This window comes from Pieris napi, chromosome 8 (genome assembly GCF_905475465.1).
Source record: "Pieris napi chromosome 8, ilPieNapi1.2, whole genome shotgun sequence".
NCBI lineage: Eukaryota > Metazoa > Arthropoda > Insecta > Lepidoptera > Pieridae > Pieris > Pieris napi.
In genome coordinates, this window is record NC_062241.1 from 193,962 (window position 1) to 219,692 (window position 25,731).

General features: G+C 39.6%; 3 protein-coding genes and 1 long non-coding RNA gene across 13 annotated transcripts; 2 read left to right on the forward strand and 2 right to left on the reverse strand.

Moving 5' to 3' along the window:
- Positions 1 to 111: 111 nt before the first annotated feature.
- On the forward strand, positions 112 to 13,990 carry LOC125051618 (E3 ubiquitin-protein ligase SH3RF1). Of its 9 annotated transcripts, none has more exons than XM_047652066.1 (17): positions 114 to 436; positions 1,236 to 1,361; positions 5,542 to 5,712; positions 5,913 to 6,004; positions 6,163 to 6,277; positions 7,590 to 7,689; positions 7,770 to 7,896; positions 7,975 to 8,053; positions 8,138 to 9,054; positions 9,152 to 9,345; positions 9,414 to 9,565; positions 9,652 to 9,787; positions 9,849 to 9,934; positions 10,010 to 10,194; positions 10,891 to 11,022; positions 11,305 to 11,412; positions 11,480 to 13,990. In XM_047652066.1, the coding sequence occupies exons 2-17, from the start codon at positions 1,248 to 1,250 to the stop codon at positions 11,655 to 11,657; spliced, it is 2,886 nt and encodes a 961-aa protein (XP_047508022.1). In that variant the 5' UTR covers positions 114 to 436; positions 1,236 to 1,247; the 3' UTR covers positions 11,658 to 13,990. The 9 variants fall into 9 exon arrangements, with proteins under 9 accessions (XP_047508027.1, XP_047508018.1, XP_047508021.1 ...); XM_047652067.1 differs by having other exon boundaries at positions 9,867 to 9,934; XM_047652068.1 differs by having other exon boundaries at positions 115 to 436; positions 9,429 to 9,565; positions 9,867 to 9,934.
- On the reverse strand, positions 821 to 4,290 carry LOC125051625. The gene is made up of 2 exons (XR_007117310.1): positions 4,046 to 4,290; positions 821 to 1,031 (listed from the first exon to the last, which is right to left on the reverse strand). It is a non-coding gene; the product is annotated as an uncharacterized LOC125051625 (long non-coding RNA).
- A 2,842-nt stretch (positions 13,991 to 16,832) lies between the features above and the next one.
- Positions 16,833 to 20,467, forward strand: LOC125051622. The gene has a single exon (XM_047652078.1). The coding sequence runs from the start codon at positions 19,413 to 19,415 to the stop codon at positions 19,977 to 19,979; it is 567 nt and encodes a 188-aa protein (XP_047508034.1). The 5' UTR covers positions 16,833 to 19,412; the 3' UTR covers positions 19,980 to 20,467.
- LOC125051621 (nuclear pore complex protein Nup58) lies at positions 20,158 to 25,449 on the reverse strand. Of its 2 annotated transcripts, none has more exons than XM_047652077.1 (12): positions 25,170 to 25,449; positions 24,605 to 24,981; positions 24,148 to 24,231; positions 23,861 to 23,992; positions 22,683 to 22,748; positions 22,432 to 22,562; positions 22,213 to 22,357; positions 21,990 to 22,133; positions 21,367 to 21,522; positions 21,157 to 21,279; positions 21,002 to 21,085; positions 20,158 to 20,871 (listed from the first exon to the last, which is right to left on the reverse strand). In XM_047652077.1, the coding sequence occupies exons 1-12, from the start codon at positions 25,244 to 25,246 to the stop codon at positions 20,753 to 20,755; spliced, it is 1,638 nt and encodes a 545-aa protein (XP_047508033.1). In that variant the 5' UTR covers positions 25,247 to 25,449; the 3' UTR covers positions 20,158 to 20,752. The 2 variants fall into 2 exon arrangements, with proteins under 2 accessions (XP_047508033.1, XP_047508032.1); XM_047652076.1 differs by having other exon boundaries at positions 23,861 to 23,989; positions 24,139 to 24,231.
- Between the last annotated feature and the right edge of the window lie 282 nt (positions 25,450 to 25,731).

Here is a 25,731-nt window from a genome sequence, read left to right on the forward strand (position 1 = left end):
CTACTTGTTTTCTCTCAGCTGCCCACTTTCGTATTAATATTCGTAGTGTGTCTGTAGACGATAGAATATCTGTCTTTGGGTTCATGTTAGCGAATAGTCTGTTAGTGTTATGCACTCAATATGCAATCTGTATTTTGTGGTGCAAGCCGTGAGAAACGACTAACGAGAATGGCATTTGGCATTTCTGCGTGAAATTTAATTAGTTTTTGTGAACAAGTGCATTTTTCTTGCAATAGTAATTAATTTACCCCCGCAATATTTATTCGCTTATTTGTATAATGGCAGCAGTTATTGTGATTAATTATGAGCAGTGTTAAGTCATTTTGTCGAATTGTTAAGTGAGTAGTGTTTAGGGTGGTTGCTCAGTGCTCCAGGTTTTGTTTCTTGTAATAATGGATTGAGTAGCCGCTAGCGTTGTTGGAATTCAAAATATTCGGTGAGTCACCGCCTTTTAGGATCTAATATGTATGTAAACTTTAGTAACTCGTTACCGTTACCTTCAATATTATTCAAAACTGATTTAAGTCATCGGTTTTGTAAATGAACGTCTACGTTCATTAGGTATAGTTTTTAAATTATGACAAAATAAAGTTAACATTAAGATTCTTTGATTCTAAAGGCCTATTTTTTATTATTTTTATTCTTGTTTAAAAGAAAATAAATGAATCAATTAAATTTCGATATTCATTATAATAGAGGTTCAGTTATGATCTCTTCTTGTTTCTAAACTAAAAAAGCTTGTTCAAAATATATATACCACTTATTTATTTCTTGTTAAATATTGTTGTTGTTACATGTTTTATTTTAGAAAAAATAGACATACACAAAAATAAAATTTATTATTATTTTGACATATTTGTTCATAAAATAAACAAGTAAGTTAGCTGTGTTGTGAACTTGGCTTGGAAAACATGATTTTCCTAGAATGATAGTCATTGTTCAATTCTTCGAATACACTAAAGACACATTACAATGCCAGTTCTGGTGCACTTTTATGGAATATATTCATCTCTCATCTGGACTTATATGAACTGCAATTAAGAGTTAGTTTTGTTAGTTAATAGATAAAAATGCGATTTAAATAGGCCACACATCATACAAAAGATATTGTTGGGGATAGGGGGAAATATTTAAGTTTTTATTAAATTATCTTTGCATTTTAACATTTAATAAAATTATATTGCATGTAAAGCATTTATAGTACAATTGAAAGTGAGTTTTAGATTTGTTTTCAGTGTAAGGACGGGATGGATGAGGGTCTACTCAATGACCTGTTGGAGTGTTCAGTCTGTTTGGAGCGCCTGGACACATCATCGCGAGTCTTGCCATGCCAACACACATTCTGTCTCAAATGTCTCAAGGTTTGTCTTTTTGCTGTACTTTCCAATGTTACTCAAATGTTTATTTTTCTTTATAAATCCGTCATTAACTAAGGGATTCACTGCATCTCCATTAGAGATTTGGAGTGACAAGGAATAATAGGCTTAACTTTTCTTTTGATTTTATAATAGAAGCTAAGATTATTTTTTACTTTAATTTATTCTTATGCTAAGAGTAAGATTGATAAACTAAGACAGCATTAGTTTGACTCCAATACGTCAAAAAATTATTGGATTCTTATGAACTACAGGAGTCATAATTGGTGAGAGTTGTTTCTGTATATCATCCTACATTGTACACTTTTTTATTTTAGACATAAACCTTTATATTCTCCTAAACTATTCAGTATTTATATTTTGTTCTTTAGTCATTGAAGTTAGCAGAGCTAACATATATATTATGTCTAATTTCTATGATCATACTTCTACTGTTGGCAACCATATGCATCTCCTGAGTTAGTAGTCCCTTCCTACTGTATCGTAAATAAACATGGTTTATAACTGGTTCTAATCTAAACTGTTTGACTCACGTACTGACTCATCCGACTATCTCACAATTGACATGTCTTGAATAGTCTTGCGCTTTGGGTGGCGTCTGAGATACGCTTTCCGCTGTTTTTGGAGATAATAGTTTCTATAAAATAGCTCTTATACCAACATAAATATTTCAGGTCTTCATAAATTAACCTAGTGCAAACAATCAATTTGATATTATATTTAATAAAAGTATAACATATTTTATCAGCTCCATTGCTGACATTAAGTACGGAAGGCGGACGCCTTTTTTAGATAAATATTTTTGTCTCTATTTGTGTAAATATGGAGATGAGGCTTTTTTTGTGGAATATACTTTAAAACCGCCAAATAGCAACGAAATTATTACATCAAAGACAATCGTCTTTACCCGGACCGAATTGGGGCTTTTATTTAAAAATAGGGGATCCTATTTTGGAATTTGAGAATTTGGGAATTTGAGTAAGTAGTTAATACAGCAGGCAGGCAGGCTAGGTATTGGCTATTTTTAACAATTAGGACACCCACGCTTCGAATAGCCGGTCAGATGATAACCCAACTTCATAATCTTGGGAGTCCATGTCATTGAACTCTAATACAATTCGCCTTATTATAGTTATTGATATTGATTATGGACATACGTTTTATATAAAATACAATAATTGTTACTATTCTCTTAGAATATCTTAGAATATTAAAAACAATAATCTGGATACTTTTCACAGGACTCTGTTTTCCATTGTAGTAGTAGTAGTAGTAGTAAGCAGCTTTTCACTTGCAACGATTCTGTCCTGACGTTAACTTTCGCTTGCTCTACTCTCATTGATTTTGCAAACCTGCTCGTCAGGCTAGTATTGAGCATGTTGCGTCATCGAGATACATTGAAATATTCAAATCAAAGTAACATTATATAGTTTGTTTCATACCATATTTTTTTCTTTTCCCATAACCTAACCGAAAAGAAAAGTGTCGGCGGAGTAAGAGTAAGACTTAAATATTGAAGGGTTTATTACAGATCAATTTATTTGCTTTGTGGCTACGTTAATCGTCAATGCGTTATTAAGTTATTCGTCATTGGTTTTAGAAAAACTTTACTAACCAGACAAGTTGAGGTTAAATGAAACAATGTGTGGTTTTAGTTTTGTGGTGGAAATAACTATATGGCCATGATTTTTGAAGTGAAACTTCTTTAGGCGCATAGGAGGGTAAAATTATTACGGAACGTCACGAAGATGTGCAGCGTTTTTATCGAAGAAAATGGAGAGAGAGATTGACACCGATTGAGAGAGAGTGCGAAGAGCGAATTACCTTATAGAAATTCTATTTTTAAACTTAAAGTTTCGTAAAGAGACTATGAAATATTAGTAGGTATTTCATATTTTATGCAAATTAATGTATTGAAATCTCAAACGACGAATTGTAAATTAAAATGCTACGTGTTTTTATAAATGCAAATAGCGGTAGGCGGTCTGAAGCAAAATATTGACTCAAAAGGTATACGTTGAATCGCGATATTGCGGTTTAGATTTTAAAAAGCCGTCAATTAATTACGGAATATTGAAACGTTAGAAAGTATTATCCGTGCCGTAATTCATAACTCGTTGTTTCATTAAATACCTGACATTCACGAAATATTAGCGTCTGAATGATTAAACTTCTTATAATAGTTTTATTTCTGTTTTTAACTTGTATTTAGTTATTTGTCTGTTTCATTAACCTCTTTCCCTTTTTAGAAAAGCAGCTGATCGGCCCACCTACATTTCTCAACCGGCGTATGTTAGCGTTTTTAATTAAAAATACATATTTGAATATGTGATACAAACTGCGAAACGAAACTGAAGTCGAGTGTCATCACATGCGTTTAATGTTTAGTTTTTGTGAGATTATATCGGTTCTATTAAATGACGTTTAATATTCATGATACTGTATGAAATAATACGAAGGAACTTGTTTCCTACTGGGAAAGCAGAAACTTAAGTTTGTAATTATAATATGTTAACTTTATCACCCGGAGGGCTTAGATTTAATTAATAGTCTCATATATCTGAGAATACAAGTGCTTACTTTAATGTGGAAGCTCGAATTATAAAGCGGAAGCTATTTAATATATGAACCACATACCCGCATGTTTGTGTGTAAACACTAGAGCTCACCTGGATCAAATCATTCAAGTTCACTAGTATCGATCATTAAATTGTCCTACTTATGTACTCGAATGTATTTCGGTGTGTTTCATAAATAGAGCACGGTAACTCTTGGCAACGGGATGTTTCTTTCTACCGTCGGCATATTGGGGATACGATCCAAACGTTGCTCGTTTTATTCTACTTAGAATAGCTCGCCTCCTCCTCTTGTTTTAAATAAAAGTAAAGAAAATAGAAATGTGTTTGAAATGTTAAGTGTAGTACTTTGGTAATGCTTTGTGGCTCGAAAGCTCTACTGACCGACCAAGATTTACTGGCATACGGAAACAATATTGTACAAATTCAAGAACACTTCAGCACCTTGACTCAATTTCTGCAATGTTTTCACTGATTAGATAACAGTTATTAATTTGCGATTTACTTCGTCAATGTCAAATGTCGTCTATATAATATAAATGGATCAATCAGTACATTGTGATGTCAATGATTATTTAAATAATAATTTGGTGTTATTTAGAAGAGGTAGGATATTTAATTGAAAAGTAAAGCTTCGTGATGTAATATCTTGTCTATGCGTATCGGCGTTGACTCGAATCCTATAAATACTTCGACGCAAGCCCATTCACTTAAATTTTTAAAATTTAATTACCATTGTAGATTTATATATTATCTCAGCATCAGACGACATATATTCCTAGCTATAAACGCAAACGTCATTAGCTTTACGTTGCAGCCTGTAGTTGCGGTTGTAACGTTATTTTGAATTGCTCACATCCGACTAGTACAGGCGACAGGAAAGGGGAAATGAATTTGCCCTGTCATTATTGATGTTTACCTATGCGTCTCTGATAAAAGAAATTCTAAAGCTAAATAAAAAAAGCCTTTTATCTCATACAATATATCCGAAACATTATTTACAATCCGTTCTTTGGACGCGATCAAAAAAAAAAAACCAAATATCAATGGTAAATTAGTTTTTGTTGAGCAATGTCGACTTCAGCGTGCGATCTCATCCCAGAGGTCGTAGGTTCGATCCCCGGCTGTGAAACAATGGACTTTCTTTCTATGTGCGAATTTAACATTTGCTTGAACGGTGAAGGAAATCATCTATTTGCCTATTAGACTGACACATGGCGAAACAGAAACGCCCAGACCTAAAAAGGTTGTAGCGCCACTGATTTATTTTATATTTTAAAATAGTTTTCTAGATTTTAAAATTAACGTTTGATTAGATTTTTATTAACTGAATCTTAATGAATAATTTAAAAACCTTACAGTACAATCTAATCTCAAATTTGTTCACGAAATAAACAATTTAAAGATATACTTTTTCAACACGTATTTGTGATTAGATTAGTGAAACACTTAAGAGAGTAGAGAGCAAAGTTGGGCGGAACAGATTAGGAATCTGAACCCAAGGGTTGTAGTGCCACTGTTTTAAGCTCTACCATTAATTCCACGATTATAATTTATAAGTATTTAATATTTCATATTGTATCTTTAAGGTAATAGTCGAATCTCACAAAGAGCTACGATGCCCCGAGTGTCGGGTCCTGGTAGAGGCAAAGGTGGAGGAACTGCCTCCCAACGTCCTCCTCATGAGGATCCTGGAGGGCATGAAGAACTCCGCACCCAGGAAAGTCTCTGTGCAGAGAGTTAGGACTGCGCACGCGCAGGTAACATATTGTAAAGCCAAATACTGCTAGATTTAGGTATATCCGCTGCGATTTTTCTTAAGTGATGATCGTAGACCAGAGAGGGCTAGAGAGAGATCAATGACCTATAATTGATATATTGAAACCATTATTACTTAATAAGAATTCTTGTAAAACATGATGGAAATAGTTTTATTTTGTGTTATTTTTCAAACTTTCAGGGCCAGGTACAAACGCAGCCATCGTCTCGATCAGACAAGCAGGTGCCGCCGCACGGGAGAGCTATGTACGATTATATTTCAAAGGAACCTGGGTGAGTGTATCTGTATGTGTACCGCTGGTGATTTGATATAATTGGTATTAAACACATCTTCGAAAAATCTGTTTTATTTTTATAAGAAAATGTAAACTTCAGATAAAAATGAATGATGATTTTTTTACTTTTATTTATGCGCCATATTCCCATTTCAGTGACCTTTCGTTCAAGAAGGGAGAGACGATTTTGCTGCAAAAGAAGTTGGACCCTTTCTGGTATCACGGAGAGTGTTCTGGTCGCAGCGGAGTGTTCCCTATCACCTATTTGCAGGTAGTTTGGTTATCCAATGTTGCGTTCCATTTGTGATTCATGTGTTTGTTTAAATTGTATAATTCAACACACACATTTTAAAAGGTGTTATATTGATAATGATGTTGTTAGCTCTTCTTTCTGAAGCGAATATTGTTGTGTCATTCTGCAAATTTTTTATAATTTTCATATACATTTGAAAAAGTTTCGGCCCCATCAGATCTGAGCATATTACGGTGCTATATTTATTACATAAATATATGTATGTTAAAACCATTTTTGAAGTTATACTTCTTTTGGCGCGTTAGGGAAAAATGATGAGAGTCAATTTTTACGGTGCGCGTGCACCGTCACAAACAACCGACACCCTGAATATCTGTTCAAACGTCGGTAAAGCAGTCTGGGCCGCTAGTTAGCGCTTGCTCTGTTTTATCGATAAGTTGTACTGTCTGCCATGGCGTAGAGATTTTCAGAGTCGTGTTTATTCAAACCTAAATATACGAGAAACCCCGTTCCAATGTGATAAAAAACATAGTATAGTAAACATATCCAGCTTTCATCACCTGTGACGATGTCAAATACAGTATTTGAGTGAGCGCCATTGAACTTATCTAACATTTGGCGACACCAGCCCATGCGAAGGTGTTTCTGGTCGTCGGTTAAAGTGTGGGGAATCTATCTGGTACAAAGCTTCCTGACGCCTAAATGTTCGTGTAATATTTTTTGAACTTGAGTCATACCAAGGCCTAGGCTTGCCCTTATGCTGATAGGTCACTCTCTTATCTACCTCTATCATGCGTCGTACAGTACTGATGTTATCTTCAGTAGTCGCTGTTGAAGGACGTCCCTCACGCGGATCATCATTGAGATTGCTACGTCCACGCTTAAACTCGTTAAACCAATTGTAAATAGTGGCACGAGATGGGGCTTCATTAAGAAATGCTAATCGTAGCCTGTCAAAGCTTTGTTGTTGAGTAACCCACAACGAAAGTCATAATAAATCATTGACCGAAAATTTTCTTGCGTTATGTTCATTTTCACGTGTAACAAGAGTTTTAGATTTTCCGCCAATTCACAAAAACAAATGACAAATTAATGCAATATACTACATAAGGTTACCAAAGAGTTCGAAAATTGAAATTAAAAAAATGTTTTCCTAGCCAGTTCTAACTATTTTCAGTGTTACCCACGTATTAAGTAGACACATGTTTTTTATTTGTTTATTGCTCCTTTATAAAAGGCGACATTTAGCTTTAGAACTCGGTAAAAGCATAGTTTCATTAAAATGCACGAAACCCGCGAAGATGACACCAAGTGGAGATTATGGTTCCAGGTGATAGTGCCGTTGGCCGCGGCCCCCGCGTTGTGCAAAGCGCTGTACGACTTCCGGATGTCCGCCCCGGACGAGGAGGGCTGTCTCGCTTTCGACAAGGGTAAATTGAGGAAGAACTACACTTCGTTAGATAGAGCGTATTGCGGTTCCGCCCTTGACGTGTGACAATGTGCTTCGCAGGGGCTATAATCACGGTCCACCGGCGAGTGGACGAGAACTGGGCCGAGGGTCGCCTCGAGCAGCGAGTGGGCATCTTCCCCATCGCATTCGTCGAACTCAACCAGGCCGCCTCTCACCTCATGAACAGGTACTTTCCGGGATTCTTCGTATGAACACGATTTTGCTCAAATTTAAATAAAAAAAAACTAACGATACGTTCTTCCAGCAGTCCGATAAATCGCCCCGTCCCCCCCGCGCCGGAGCACGTCAGAGCGGGACACTCGGAGCACCGGCATCAGGCTCAGGTCGGTCGCCCCTACCTTAAGATCGCTCCGCTCGGGGTCGTTTGAGCATATTTCGACGTTCAAAGCCGTCTCTCGCCCTTTCAGCACCCTCATCGGTATCAACAGATGTCCGCGTCGACCCCCGCCTCGGCGCAGGGCAACTACCAGAACGTGGCCGACGCGACCCACGCGACCTCCCAAACGGCGACCCGGCCGACCCAGGGATCGGGCCCGACGTCCGCCCGCCGCGCCGCCAGCCCGAGGGTCGCGGAGCCCACTCGGGCCAAGTGCCTTCTCGACATCGTCCACTTCACGAACGCGCACAAGGGGTTCGGGGTGCAGAGCGTGTCCCGCGTCGACGACACCTACGACAGGTTCGGGGCCAAGCTCGACAATCACTCGAACGGGGCCGACGTCGCCTATCAGAACGTCCGCGCCGAACGCTTTCCGGTCGCGGCCTTCAATTCCAACTTGAGCTCGGACTCGAGCTCCAGCGCGAACACGCCGTCGTCGACGACCACGCCCAACACCAGCTCCGACACCAGCACCAGCGAGAGCGCCGAGCCCAGTCTGCCCGACTCGCCCGACGACGACACCGAGAGGAACCCGACGGTCGCGGCGCCGGAGGACGATCGGGAGCGGACTAGAGATGCCTCGCGAGACCGAACCCGTCCGCGAGACCAGAAGGCTACGGCGGCTCCGAACTCGAGCGAGTGTTCGACGGCCACGAACACCTCGCTGAACGTAAGTTTACCGACCGAGTCCTCCTTCGTCGAGGCTCGCGAGGCCGAGCCGACGAGTCTGCCCTGCTCGTCGAGGATCACTCGATCCGCCGGACCGGAGGTGAGGTGCAGCGGACCGGACTCGCTTCTCAACTTCGGCCTGGGGCTGCAGGCGGCGCTGTCGCCCTCTCACGGCAGAGACGACTACGCGACGAGGGCCCCGAGGGACCGTCATCTCAGAGAGAAACGGCACAGTTTGACGCCGACCACGCATTTGCAGGGAGGCCACAACCAGAACAGGTGAGTTTTGTCTCGTTCGGGGAACGGTTCCCGAAGTCCACTCGCTCCACCGAACCGTTCCTCGACCGACGATATGACGTGAACCGTCCTCCTCCAGACATTCCGCCGAAATCCTGGCGACGTCGCTGCTCGATCACACGCCGGAGCGAGACGTGAGGGGCGAGAGGGAGAGAGAGAGAGAGAGGAGACGACGGCGGTCTCGAAGCGACGAGCGCCCTCTGCCGGCCGCGTACGTCGCGCTGTATCCGTACAGACCGCAAAAACCCGACGAGATCGAGTTGAAGAAGGGAGGTGAGGACGGACGGCCGAGAGGTCGCGCGGCTCCCGCGAAGACCTGGAACGACGTATAAATTGAATAGACCCGTTCTCCGCAGGCGTGTACACGGTCCGCGAGCGCTGTCGCGACGGCTGGTACAAGGGCTGGTGCGAGCGGCTCCAGCGCGCGGGAGTCTTTCCCGGGAACTACGTGGCGCCCCTCACGCCCGTGGCCAACCGGATCAAACACGACAAGGTATTCGCGATGACTCCTCTTTGGATTTCGTCCCGTCCGCTTTGCGAGTGACGATACGTGTCCTCACTCGAAATCTGCGATTGCAGTCGGCGGTCATTTCGAGCGGTAAGACGGCGCCTCCGGCGAGCGACGGCGGCAACCCGAGCGCGCCGGCCGCCGCCCCCGCCGCTCCGGCCCCGCCCGACGCCCCGCCGAGAGCCGACAGTCCCCCGGCCGCCGCTCGTGAGTGCAGTCGTCCTCGGTTCCGTTTAAAGAGGAGCGATCGGGAGACGCCAAGTGATAGAAACGCTTTCAATTTCAGCTCAACCGTCGACGTATCCTTGGAGTGCGCCGACCCAGTCGCAGCAGGGCACTCCCCGAGCCGACAAAGTGAGATCTAGGGTCGATTTCGTCGGTCGGACGACCTCATCTCGGTCAATGAAACCGACCGATGTCAAATTCCAGGCGAAGGACAGAGCGAAGTCCGAGAAGTCGTCGATCTCGAGCGGCGTGAGTCTGATGAAGCGATTGGCGGCCATGAAGAAGTGCAAGTCTCCGCCGCCCGTGGGCTACAGCATGGACAATCCGGTGTTCGACGACTCGCCCAACGCGTCTCTGGTGTACGCCGCGCAACACTCCGTGCACGTGCGGTATGTTCTCACGAGCTGAACTGGCTTGACTCGATTTGCATCTGTGGCTGCACATTTAGTGTTCGCTGAATGTTTCACTCGTTTTGTCCACGTCGGTACATCAGACTCCTCTCTAGAACTTATCTACTGCGAGGTGTGCTCGGGATCCGTTCGTTCCGATAAAGTAGAATCGCTTTCTCTAACACCGGTGGGCCGGGAGATAGTGACACAAAATAGTGGGTCATTTGTCCCAGTATGGCGGTTCTTCAGGGGTCTTATTACGCAATGAAAAAAGAAAAATGATCTGATGAGTCTTAGCGCTGGGACGCGCGGGCGTTAGTCGAACTCGGCGGATTAATTACGAGTGTCAAACGATTTGTTCCACAAAAATTCTAGTATTTTGCGATAGTGTCATGCCATACTTCTCCGGTGCGACATTGGGCCGCGCACCGGTACCAGCGCTATGACCATCATTTTTCTTTTTTCATTGCGTAATAAGACCGCTGAAGAACCGCCATACTGGGACAAATGACCCACTATTTTGTGTCACTCTCTCCCGGCCTATAACGCGACCTAGATTATCCCTCGTCGGAGCATAAGTTATATCGAAATGCAAAACCGATCAAAACGTTTTCGATAGAGCTATCGAGTGCCGTAGCGCGCCCGTAGCGCACCCGTAGCCCCCCCGTAGCACACTAGAGCGTAGACTGCACGCAGGTCGGGCTCGTGCCCCTCGCAGTTGCTGCGAGCGTTGCCCGCGGGACCGACCTCGGCGGGGCAGAACCCGGCCCCCGCGGGTCTGACCGTGGCCAGGCACAAGGAGCGTCCGCACGATCATCGCATGCTCAGGTTTGCATATGCACTTGACTCGCACGTGAAAGCCGCTCTTCGGATTTGGCAACCCTCATTTGAATCGAAAATTGCTTTTTTTGCTTTGACGCATTTTGCCTTTTGTCGCTTTTGTATGTATAAGCTAAGAGCTATATATTCATTCGCGTACTCCTAAAAGGCGAACGGAGGCACGAGTCGAGTCGGAAATGAAAGCCTCGACTCGCGACTCGCGTCACTTTTCGTCTCTAAATCTCTCGGTTCCGCTCGAAAGGAGTCAGTTTGTAATGAAAGTCTATTCAGTCGCGGCAGCACCGAAGGCCTCCGGCAGAACCAGCATCGCAAGTCGCAAAGTCTGGACGTGACGGCCGCCCGAAGGGACCGACATCACTCGCAGCAGGTCAAAGAGAGGTACGTTTCGCCGACCCGTCGTTTCGACGCGAGCCCCTCTGCGCTGACACTCTTTTCGGTCTTTTAGATTTCGCTGCGTGGTCCCGTACCCCCCGAACTCCGAATACGAGTTGGAGTTGAAAGTGGACGACATAGTGACGGTCTGCAAGAAGAGAGGCGACGGCTGGTACAAGGGCACGCTGCAGAGGACCGGCAGGACCGGGCTCTTTCCCGCCTCTTTCGTTCAGAGCTGCCCGCCCGAGTGACGGACCGACCGAACGTCGGACGCTAAACTGTCCGGCGTGAAGCGGATTTCGACGAGACATTTTGACTTTTCGTTTTGGTAATTGTGATGAGGAGGTTCTCACTGCCGCGTCGACGAAGAGTTTTATTTAATGTGAAATCAAATTTAAACTTAGATTGTATAGAATTTTGTGAAGTTATTTTTAGTTTCGATACGCTTATTATTTTACAAAAAAAAACCGTCCCCGAAAGGGTGAACGCCGGCGAGAGTCGCGACTCGACTCGCGTTTGCGCCGCTGCCATATTATTCATAATCAGATTCTTTATTGACTTAATTCGACCGTTCGCTTCGTTTGCGACCCATTAGAGGCACGGTTTTCGTTATAATTTAATGCAACTCTGGAGCATTTTTATAAAAAAAAATGATAGCGTGTATAAAGTTGAAGATATGGAAATATTTTATCGAGGTATTTTTATGCGACCGATTTTCGAAGCAATAAAGTAGACAATTAGTACAACGATATATGAAATGCTGTAATCGGATTCCGATCCGACGTTTATCTTACCCGGGAGAGGCGACCTCGTCGTAGACGACTCGCAGTGTCGTTCCGTTACCGACTCCCGGGATCCGTATCGAGTCGAGCGTCCGACTATTTCTATATATCACGCCTTTGTATCGAGTGTAACCTTGGAGTATCTATACTATAAGTGAAATATCGAATTTCCGCTTCATGGTTTTCACCAGAGTGTTTTATGCGGCACGAATATTTGTATCTGAGGCCCCATTCGTGCCCCTTATTTGTCTGTTGCCACTACGATCACAAAATCAATAGCGAAAGCTTGGCACTAGACCTTGTCGAACTTCAAAAAAAAAAGGAATGGAGTAGTTTCCACAGGTCCCTTACTATGGGTACTTGCACACATTCTTATCCTATATTTTCTTATGGCTTTAATTATGCAATTACTTTCGATTGATCGAATCGTAGAAAATCTATCCTTACAGCCGAGTCTCTGAATCGTTAAATTGAGAGTTGCCAGACTGTTATAAATTAACTTAAAGCTAAAGTGATAGGTTTTTATTATAACACCTGTGGACCTCGAGCGCCATAATGATAAATATTCACTGGCGTTCACGCGCCGCGTAATCGGCTGAAAGTCTAATGCTCGACTGGATATGGAATCCGGGTAACTTTTATTTTAAGGTAAAATTCTCTATTCTACTTTTTGACAATTTCTACGTTGGAGATGGGATGCTTCGAATGATCCGTTTTAAATTGAACTAGTACACATAGGATATTAATTTTAGAGAAAATTCAGCAATTGTACTAGAAACATTATTAACAGCGTTCTATACAGATCGTAGGTTAGTCTTCGGAGGTTTTCGAGGGCAGATATTTTCATTGAGTTCTTTGATTCCGCTGAATTTGCCAGCTGACAAGCCTTCTTTGTCTGCCACCGAAAATCTCATCGTAGTTGTAGGAAATTTTATCGTTTCTACAAATTATTCAATAGTTTTAAGGACTTTGTATGTGAGAGTGCATGACTTTTGTACGAATAGACCTTATCCGACGTTTTGTGGAAATTTTTATAACAATTTGGGACGAGTGTATTATGATGCGATAATTATATATTTCATTTAACGTTTATGATTGCACCGTATTATTATATACATTATTTACATATCGTGTCATTTTTATTAATTTGACTAAAAATCTAATGAATTTCGGCCACATAGTGTATTGTCGGAAAGCATGCACTCATTTTGTGTAAAATGCTCAATATTTTTTTCTATTTAACTCTTTTTACTTCGAAAAACACGAAAGTGCGATTAAAATTGTTGGAACTGTTTTTCGAAGTTCGCTTCGTTCGGTTTAACTCGAAGCGACGATAGCCCTGCGAAGGAGCCGTCGATTCGTGTCGAGTCGCGTGAGTGCAAGAGAGCCTTTAGCAGTAAGTTGTATATTCTACGTAGGAATAATTTCCCGTATTTATTATATTTTTACTCATTTCTACGTCCTTATACTCATGGTAACTATGAAGAACTGATTTTTTGTAAGTGTATTTAATTTGAAACTTTGTAGATGTAGATGGAACCCTTTTATTTCCAAACAACGAATTTGTTTCTCTACTACGATACGAGTAGGTTTTGATACCAACGTTTTAGGTAAATTGTTACAATTATTAGTGAAATTTTAAAAATGTTTGGCAGAAGTTTACTTGTAAAAATTGATGTCATTTTAGCGTATGCTGTAGTTGGAAATTTAGGATAAAATACTTCATTTGATTTAACGAGGCAAAAGAACCATATCGATGGCAGTTAGGCGATTTTGGAGAGAAATAAATAATTTCTTCTGGATTTCATTTTTTTTTATTTTCACCCGACGATCTAAAATAATGATTCTTTCTATTATTGACACACGTTTCTGCGTTGGTAAAAATATCATATCTACTGTGATACAAACCAGAAATTTAAAAAAAGTATTGAATGTTTCGTCCAAATAGACGGAAATTTTGATATTCCAGGCGCTTTATAATAACGCGTAACTCGTAAGAGAGTTAGACACTCGTTTATTATAAATTCCTTGGAAAAAGCACTTGGCAACCGTGAGTTGACATTTAAGTGCGGTTAGCCGGTTTGTTATGATAACACATTCTTTGTTAATCGCGCTCTGTTGGGCAGGCACCTGGCAGGCTTTGTATGTAAATATTATTACTCCACAAGTCACAAACCGTGCAGTGTTCTAGATGTTATGATATTTTAAAACATAATTATCGTAATCTTATTAGATGTATTTTAACTAATATTTTTCGTTCCAAACGTAATATATTTTATTTTTGTATTATTGGCGATTGCATAAACAATCGTTGGCACGTCGGCCTAACACCGAAATTACGACAACTGGAGGTAAGGTACCTTTAGTTAATCCTCTCAATACGTCTACAAAAACACGATCAAATCCTTGAGAATATGGAAAGCTTCGATGACGTTATTTGTTGTGTTTTATTAACGAATAAACTCGATATGCCAAACATAAAAATGTTGCAATACAAGTTAACAAAGCATTTATTTAATCATGGAGTCTACTCAGAAGCAGTTTTATTACTTCAATAACAGTAACTGAACTCATACGGGTTCTGCTTTCTGATGGTAAAGTTTTTTTGGCAAACTACTCGCTCCTGATTACTGACAATTATTGTAGGTACCATGTGCAAATTTTTCGTAAACCACTGAATTGGTATGGTGTTATGTAAATACAGACAAGAAGGTGTAATCCGAAACAATGCTCTAAGCTTGCAGTTTCAATAGAAAAACTTAAATATAAAATAATGTCATGTTTCCATTTTAATCTCGTGTCGAATGCGACCTTCCGCTAAATACCAAAGTTGCAAAACGCTTTCGCAGTGCTTTTGGTTTTATTATTTTATATTTGGTATAACTATGAGTCTCGATTGTATATAATTTGACCTTAGGCATGATTCGATAACTCACAACCTGTGGACGTACTCTTTCGAACAAGGAGGACTTCAGGACTACAAAACTTCTTAATACGTTAGATAACTAGATACTTCAGCATGTTTAAAAAAATTCTATTAAAGGGCTAAAACAAAAAATATCAACTACCAATTATAGCTTTTCTAAGTGTATATCTACTTAAGTCTAATAAGTTCAAGTGGAGGAAATGAGTATAATTACCGAGGCGTGATTTGAGACGCGATTAAGAGCTGTTTATTCTTAGCTCTGACCTTAAGGCTTTCTCGAGAAGGTCAGATGTAAATATTACGTCTACCCACGTGAATCGAATGCGTCTAGACTAGACTTGGAATTACTGTTCCCAAGCGTGGTTTACCTCATTATGCAAATCTTTTGGAATTTGAGGCATTCTAAAAAGATATCTTCACTTTATACTGCAATTTTATAGACAACCAAATACCTAGTTATGCTGTTATTTTCTTACAAATAAGTTTTAATCAATTTCAAATCGTCAAACAAATATTTTTAAACTAATAACCTTTTAAAAGAGTAGTAATAACCTTTAAGTTTAAAATATAATTGCCATTTGGTGACGAATGAGCAATAGCTGAGCGTATCAGACCGCTAAACTAGAGAATGTACAATGTACATAATATTCTTTTATTTAACTTGTATTGCAAAATTTATGTTTGGTTAATTTAAAGGTTTTTTTTTCAATATTTAAGTATGAAAATGACCTAATCGATGAATATAAAACCTAGTTGGACTAACATAAAGTGAAAATGCGAATTGCAGCTTTCTAAAATAAATAAATATTTCTAAGTCAGCTCCTAGTTTTCCTCATGAATATTTAACTTCAAACCGGCGCAAGCTGAAAATAATTAAGTTTATTTCTATCTTCGAAATCTCGATGGTACATCATCGTAATTGATTAGTTCCACAACCAAATTACTGCTACTAAAATGATTCGAGGCATGTTGTGTATAAAAATTACTTGACTTTAAAAAATCCCAGATAACTATGGTTATGTTTGATTTGACAAGAAAGCACAAGTCATTGTCTGGTCTTCGTGATTAAATGCAACTCAATTTGAAATGTCTGACAAGTAAATAATTATCAGCTGGATCTAAAGGCTTAAAGTGAATGTAATCCAACGAACCAAGCGATCGGCCAACTATGCACCTCACCGCGCCGGCGCGAATCACGCTCGAAGAATTAATTCAGTTTAATTCGTCTCCTCTAGCGCAACGCTAGTGCCGCGATTTTTTGTTAATAATATATTCCTTTTCTAAACAAACACAATGCCGGCTGATATCATGTCTTCCTGTCGCGCCGAACACTTCGGGCCTTTGAGCAAAAAGACTTGCGATGCTGAAATCAAGTCTGGATTCTTGGTGCTCCTGGGTCGTGGAGGAATTCGCCAGGACGTGCGAGTGGTGGTCTACCGAACGTCCCAGGAACATTTCGCTTCTATATACCCAAGGAAACGATTATCGAAGCCAATAGGTATCGTCAATTTAAGAAATACTGCTGTAGAGCGAGTGGAAACGAATTGTGGATTTTTTGTCAGACAAAAAGGTTATGATAATGCAATCTCAGCGAAGTTTATGTGCCCAGAGCGGGATATAGACGCATGGTTATCGGCCTTCTCTAATTCTTCTACGAACACGTGCCAACATCATACAAGTCTACCGGTTTTGGTGGAAGCCGAGGAAGCATAGGCCGACCGACCGATCGTGTCTTCTGTGGAACGTGAGAAATTTCGGTCAATGTTTGTTTTGCCATGGGATGCGAAAAAGTGAAAGCACGTTTTTTGCGGTATGAAAGTATAGACAGTATACTTCAATCATTACACCTACGTGAGATTGAGCTCGAAGATGAATGTTTTGAAAACAAGTTTTTAAAGGGAAAGTAATATTAATAAAGTTTATGCAATTTTGTGAAACAAACCTATCATGAATGTAGGCAAACCTTCTAACTTGCATAATACTCGTATATCTGGTATCGAATGAACTAATTATTATATTTTATACGTAGATGTATACAATTTTTTAACATCTAATCGATTATATACAGTTGGTAAAATTAAAATTTACGAGTATTTTCTCGAGTATTTAGTATTATATAGATATGGAACCAATTAAGAGTTTCTGACCCTGTCAAAGCCTCGTATTTTTAATTTGCTGAATATTAAAAATTATAATTAGGTACTCACTTGGTTTCAAATTGTTGCATAGATTACCGAAATTATTACGCAAAATGAAAAAACTTAGATGTTTTAAAATTCAAGTTCACAGTATCGAATCCAATTAGATGGGGAGGATAAGCCTTGGGTGATCGAAAGTGTCCTTGCTTGAAAGGGAGGAAACTATTCTTTCAATGGGGCTTGAATAACTTCTTAATAACTTGCCAAGCATTAGGTAGAAAAATATCTCGATACTTTGATTTTGTAATATAATGGTGTGTTAATGATAATTATAAATGATCTTAGTCGGCCTTAATGTAAAAAAAATAATATTTACCGACTGCAAAATGCAACCTTGCTCTATACAATTAACATTTAGCGGAAGTTGCGTTGAAATAATGAATATTGCAAATTTTGTGTAATTTTTCCTATTTATAGTTACATTATATCGTCGGTGCGTAACTTTGATTTACTTATATTATTTACTAGTTAATTTGAGGCACAATTTGCTTATAGTACCTAACTACAGCTAAAGTTTAATCATTTAAAATGGATCCTTTCTCAGTGGCCTTCCAGTGAGCCTCAAAAGTATCGTCTGTTGTCCTAAACCGCGATACAGGTTATGCACTAATGCACTTTTAAAATGTAAGTAATTGGGTCAATTATAAAAAACGCATGCGCTGTGCATACGCTATTCGTAATGCATCCTCATTTTTACATTCCTTAAATGATTTACAGAATGTTGTCGACTTTCTTGCAGCATTATGCAATCTACTAATTTATTGATTGTGTTTAAAAAACATTTCGTATCTCTTAAAAGGTTGTAAACCTTTTTTGCATATTTCGGTCAATTCGTCACACGTTTCTTTCATTAAAGCAACCGATCTACTATGGTTAGGTCAAGAATATTTTCAATAGAAAAACTGCGTAAACAGTGTTTTAGAACGAATGCCTTAAATTGATGGAAATACCACGAATGAGCTTATAAATTGTGATGGGGGTTAGTTAGACTAATGAAAAAGGGGGAAAATATCGATTTCAGACACTACGGCAACATAGTAAAATTATTATGAGTTATCTAATCAGAGTCCTACGCGATCTGTAATGAGACATAATGTTCTAAGCATAATTTTTTTAATAATTGTCCTTATATCTTAGTGGTTACAATTTAAAAATATTATTTTTTAATCCATTTGGTAACAATAACATTTTTATCTAACCCATTAAAAATTGCAAAAACAAGAAAGCAAAGATGCCAAAATGATGGCGAACCTGTAAAATAAGTTGTGCGTAATTAAAGTAATAGTAGGTATTACATGTAATTTGAAAAAAAATAAGGAAACTGAAATAAAATATACTATATTCTACGATATTAAGTACTTTTGTGGAGTTTACTGTTGTGATTTGTATTTAAAAATATTCGTGATAATATATCAAGTACAGATACCGGCAAACATCTTGAACAAATGTCCTTGCCTGCGCACAAGCGATTTTTAGGTATCACTGGGAGGGCGGGCAGCGGCGGGAGAATGGCGTGTCGATCGCGTGATTGGTAAATCAGTTGACGTTTGTGTCGATGCGCAAACTTTCCCCCACTCCCTTGTTTAATGCTGAAGAAGTTTGCCGGTATCTGTATAAACCAGTACTTAGGTAATTGAGGTATGAAGTCATACTAAATGCACTCTTTTGTGTCTACGCATGTCGATAGATGCATTAATGTGATACATATTGTAAGTGCGTGTGTAGATGTGTAAGTATATGCGCGAATGTACAATGTTACTTGAAATAAAATATAACGAATCGAATTATTTATATCATTGCTCCCAACCATTTTTCTTGCTCAACTTATTGTGGACTGTTTATGTGCGGTTAAAAATATTTAATTGTGCGTTACAAGTAAAAAATAAATATATAAAAATGGTTATCGACATCGTAATCGCCCTCAATTTAAACTAGAGTCAAATGTGCCTGAAACCAGTCTACGAATAACACGTCACACCGATTGTAAACAGCTAACGACCAATTAACAGGCTAACTGTAGCAAAAACAGTTACTACCATGAAGATTAGTAGAGCGCAACGTTGACGTGAACCAGAATATTGGTGTATTCTGGTATCGAATATGGCCAATCTATTCATCCTCATCCTTGCATCGACATTCTATTTCACTCTCTCCTTTACGCCTCTATCGAAGGAAGAGCAGATACAAAACTTCAATAAATTGAACGACGACGTGGAACCGTTTAGAAGGAATTTAACCGAATGTGCGCGACAAGTCAAGGCTTCGATGGTAGACGTTGAAAATTTCCTTAAACGAATCCCACAGTCGTCCGCGCAGGGTAAGTGCTTCGTCGCGTGCATTTTGAAACGCAATAAAATCATTGTCAAGAACGAAATCAGCAAAGAGAATCTTTTAGAAGTAAACCGAGCCGTATACGGAGACGATACAGAAGTGATGATCAGGTTAAAGTCTGCGATAGCGGAATGCAGTGATGTCGTAGAAGGAATTTTCGAAATATGTGAATATGCATCTATATTTAACGACTGCATGCACATGAGGATGGAGCATATATTGGACAAAGTGACAATGGAGAGGAGAATGGAAACGTTGGGACAAATGACATCCGACCCGGACATCTGGACGGAGGAAGATGACGAAATTTTGAAATTAGTCAAAGATGAATTGTAAGCGCCCGTTTATAAGTTATAGCAAAATAGACGAAGTCAATATGACTCGAGCGATTGCGTGACCCAGCGCAGGCACTCGAATCGCCTCTTAATTTATTATTGTTTTAACTTTTGCTTTAGGGACTTTCATTGTAATAACGAAATTGATGTAGGTATGTTACCGAAATAAAAAATCATGATACATGCATAAAAGATTTATTAACAAATTAAAAAAATGCTAATCATATACGCGATAAATACATATCGTAATCATTTGTATATGTACATCTTTTGCAAGATTTCTACTGACATTCATTCACAAGTAGCGAAAATATTTACAGACAGACAAAAATAAAATCGTAATGGAATGAAGTTTACGTATAGAAAGAAACCGAATTATCATTTTATTTTAATTATAAATTAATTCTTTACTTGTAATATGACATTACAAGAAGAGGAAGATTGTATATGCTTTTAGTGTTTAACTAAAAAACTAGAATGAAATTTCAATATTAACAATATTTGGGATATTTTTTCATTATACGCCGAGCGAACTCTCGCCAGCCGTTATTACGGTATTCTTTCATAATCATTTATATGAGTTAAAATTAATTAACTTACAATTTATCGGTCTATAGCGAATGGTATTTCAGAGCGAGAAAGCCATTTTACAATTATCTCGTATACACCGCTCACTCCGAGCTCTGACACCGACCGGGCTCTAGATCTCAATTTCCAGATTGTAAAATTACAATCCTTCGAGGCCTCGGCGAGCCCGGTTCAACGTCGCCGGTATCACTGCTTTCCGCGTTTTCCGGGCGGTTTTTGAAGCTGAAAACTGTCCGTCTGAGACCCGAAACCGCTAAAGTTCAACGACGAATTCACCGCCTGAGGCGTGGGCTGCCAGTTCGATCCTGCGAAGTCAAATTTACGTTTAAAAAACCCGCCACATTTTTGTCGTAGCGATATACTTAAAGGCACAGTTTAAAGCAATTCTACAAAGTTACTACTAAGATTCGAAAACAGTTAATTTCCGCTGCTAACCTTGGGCCTCGGCGGCGGAGAAGGGCGACAGAGTGGTGCCGAGGCAGGTGAAGGGCGTGGGGCCGGCCAACCGCTGCGCGTTTCCTAGAATTGACATTCGTTACTGAAGCCCATCTTTCGTTTCGTCGTCACTTTATCGTTTCATTTCGGCTCACCTAAAGCGGCCCTGGGGTCCGAGAGGACGGCGCCGTCGAACCCCAGCTCGCTCGGGAACCCCGACTTGCTCTTCTTTCTCGTTCCTTCCGCGTCTCGTAATATCTGGTCCAGGCTCGCGCTCGCTGAAAAAGGAATAAAACGGTCCATTATCACTAGTGAATGCTAAATTCTCGGTTGCCTCTCGGAGGCCGACGACGAGCGAGACTCACCGCTGGTGTCGAAGACGTCGGTGGGGTCCTTCAGCACGTACTTCCTGAAGTTGAGGTACTGCTCCTTCTGCGCTTGCACCTGCGCGTGCACGGCCTGCAGTCTTCCAGCCAACGCCACGAACGACTCGTGCATCCGGCGCATGCCCATGGTCAATTCTGCCATTACGATTTTTTGTATTTCACACACTGTTTTGTGTTTTTTTAATATTTTTTATTACTCTTTAATGTTAATATTCTACGGTTTCGATATTTGTAAATATGTGAGGAACATGTATACTAACTTTTTTAGTATAGTAGTTTATTCTAAGAGTATATATATATATGTCTTCACATATAATTATTTAACAATTGTAACAAAATATTGTATTATAAAAGAGTAAGTGTGGAGTTTCTTGCCCATTCTTCTCCACACGAAACTACCTTTTGGAAGGGGCAACTAGAATCTTCTTTATATTTTTTTTTGACGTTCAAAAGTGCCATTTTAGATGGTCTAATTGAAATAAATGATTTGACTTCAGATACACTTTCGTGGTCGACGAACGCGACACGAGTTTACAGAGGTATTTGAGTTTTTTGTTAAATTGTAATATTTTATTAGCGTGAGAAATATCAATAGAACGGACCCTGTTCGGTGAGCAGTTTGGGCGAGGATTGCATCTGCTTGTCGGCCACGTCCATCTGTCTCCTGAAAGTGATGATCTGCTGCTCCAACTCCGATATCAGGTCCTTCACGTACGTCGGCGGAGTTATTCCTTCCGACTCGGAACCTGAGAAATCGTCCGAAGTCTCAGAGAACTGTGTGAAAGCGGGCCAGAAGTGGGAGAAGAAAAGAGAGAGAAAAGTTACCCGGCGGGTCTCTGTTGGCGGTCTCGGCGGCGGCGAGGGCGGCGGCGGCGGAGGTGCGGAGCCGACGCGACTGAGCGCGACAACGCGACGTCTCGGCGTTCAGGGACATGGCCAGGCGCAGAGTGCACTCCGCTTCGCGACTCACCTGCGAGGAGGTTCACCGTTACGTCGGACTCAATTAGCGCTCGAACGAGCCGACCTCTGTCGAGCGAGAAATACCTTCTGCAGAGGCTTGATAGACACCCTCATGATGTCGGAGCTGAGAGATTTCTGTTTCTTCACAAATTCTTTAAAAGCTTCCACCGTTGTCGATACCTCGTTTGGCAATTTCGTCTGCTTCGGAGGTTCACCTGCGAAGAACGTATTTCTGTGATCCTTTTGATGATTTACGATCTCTGTTTAGACTAAAATATGATATGAATGAAGCCGAGCCGAGTTGAGCTTAAGAAAAAAGTTCATATAGTACTCACTTTTGCCATCGCTGGCTCCTGCGGTGTTAGTGGGTGCCGCACCTCCCAACCCCAGACTGGTTGTTGCTGTAATACAAAAATAATATTGTCATTGTAAATTCTTATTCTCAATGGAGATAATTTTAGTTAATAGTATCTATGTCCTTTTAATCTTTGACCAATTACAATCACGCAAACATTAATAATTATAGATAATATACCAAATCTTAGTTCCTCTTAAGGAGCTAATGATAGACATTGTTCTTGTCCATTAGACATATTTAATTTTCCATCTGCAAATAGTTTTATGATATAATTTTTACAAAATGTACAAATAATCTAGATATACTTGTTTAAGCCACTACTATTTCGCCAACTTATAAAGTTGAAGTCTAATATTAATATATAATGTCAACATTATGTGAATATAAAAAAAAACTACATAGAAAAGAAATAATAACTCACATGAAGGTATAACAGTAGGATAACAATCACGCTTAGGGCACTTTACGGTATAAATTGAATTATTTTCAGCAGTATTTAAGGGTAAATTGTGTAAGGATACATTTTCAACTGTAAGAATATTCTAAGTGTAGCTTCAAGATTATACTAATCTTTTAATCTGGAAATAAGTGCTTTTAACTAAAAGTATAATTATTATAGATAATCTCAAGTAAATGGTTTTGACGTGATAACGTCTTTAAAATCGTTTTAGTCGGGTGACATGTTCAGAAACTTGTGTCACACCAAAACCTCACGAGCGCGATCGCAGGTATAACGAGAGAGAGACGGACCGATCTCCCGTCTCATCTCGAGCGCTGCCAGTCATTCCGTGAATGTATGAAGAAAAATGTATATCATAGTCGAATAAGTAAACTTGTCATTTTACACCCGAAATTTATCATCAAAAGTGTGAATAAAACGATAGATGTAATTTAAAATTTGAAAAAATTGTTATCTTCATTAATTCCTTACTTCCCAAAAACTTATATCACCAATAAGACGTTATCACGTAAACATCTCGATCGTAAACCTACTTTACAAACAACCAATATTTTTTTCTTTTTCATTTTGCTGGCTAATATCAGTTGAAGTTATAAAGAAGATAAGTTATTATTATATGTATTTATATATAATATATACATTTTACAGGTTATTTGACAATTAAGAGAAAATAAAAAATATATAGAGGTGCTTACCAAAGCCCCCTGTAGTAGTTGTCCCACCTAGCCCAATGTTAGGCTGTGCAGTGGTCGAAGCACCAAACCCAAAACCGCCAAGGCCACCCAAGCCTGCACTTGTAGTCGTCGTTGTACCAAATGAAAGACCTGGAATAAGTTCATTTGCTTTAAATGTTTCAGAATTATGTGCATGTAACAAATTCAATGAGTCATTTAAAAGTGACATTAGTTTATTATAAATTAGTAGCAAAGTAAAATAGTAAAATTATTACTATATTGATATAATTATATATTACTGGTAGCTGAAGTAGTAGTTGTTGCTCCAAAACCCAATCCAGTGCTAAGACTACTTCCAAATGAGGTGTTACCAAAGGCCGGTGTTGTAGTGCCTAAAAAATTTGATATTATTTTTAAGAAACTCTCAAGTGAAATAGTTGCAGTTTCTTGTATCGCAGAACACTTGGCGATTTGTGAACTATTGGTAAATGTAAATTTAGAGGCATTCAATTTATTTTCACATTCATTACCTATTACCTACTATCTTTAAATTTTTAGGAGTTGCATCTTTGACTCAAGTGGTGAACTGTCCAGTGTCTGTGACGTGAAGACATAGTTATCAACATCATTTCAACTCAAAAGAGGCTTTTATACTTAATTAGTAAGATTAAGTAAGATTTGATTTTAGATTCTTGTTAAATTCTCTATTAAAAGGGTTAAATGAAGAGCCAAGGTTACTAAATGCAGATGCAGTAGAAGCAGTACCAAAAGCAGGAGTAGATGTAGCTCCAAATGCTGGAGTAGATGTTGTGCCAAATGCCGGTGTAGTTGTTGCACCAAAAGCAGGTGCTGCTGATGTGGCACCAAATGTTGAGGCAACAGATGTTGCACCAAATGCTGGTGTTGCTGTGGCCCCAAATGCTGGAGTAGAACTAGCTCCAAATGTAGGAGCAGCAGAAGTTGCCCCAAATGCAGGTGTAGCATTTGCTCCAAATGTTGGGGCTGTGGATGTGGCACCAAATGCAGGCGTTGAACCAAAAGCCGGTGTTGCTGTCCCAAACGCTGGAGCTGATGTAGCAGGCGTACCAAAAAGCCCTAAGGATGGCTGAGTACCGCCTAAACCAAAGGCAGGTGTGGCGGGCCTAGTGACAATTATAATTATATTACATACATTTCAATATAGCAACGATGTAGTCAAACTATTATGATTTAAGGTAGGACATATAGGTTATAACACCTAAGGAGTGTATGTCCAAAGAGAAGGTCGAGTTGTTTGTGTGTAACTGTGTTTTAGATTTTATGTTAATTTTCCATATAATAAATAACTTACTTGTTAGCGCCAAAACTAAAACCCCCGGATAAACCACTTGCTGGAGCACTTGAAGGAGTACCAAAAGAAAACGACATTTTGTTATTAAAAACACGAACCGTCTTCAGTTTTGAAGTATACTGTATAGAACCAGTTAAACTTAGAACAACATAATTTTATAAGCAAAGTTTGGAGTTATCAGGCATGTTATATTTCTTATCCTGATTCCTGATTCTATAGAACTATAAACATCTGCCATGTACAGTGTACACGGTTTGGCGTTTACATTTCAATTTAAAATTAAATTCAAAATTCACTGACAGTGCATACTAATGTCATTGTTACTGTCATTGAAAATTTGGACTTTGGTATTTTCTAGTAATTCGTCCACAGAACACAAATAAAAGAAATAATATGATCGTAGATTGATTTAATATGTTTTATACCTTAATTTTGTACATGACTCCAGTGGCGCTACGAAATATTAACGTTGCTCTTTAATGATTTCTCTCTATACGTAAGTTATAGACCTCTGTGCCTGAAAGATGATGGATGATTCCTCATGGCGCCAATTTTTGGACTT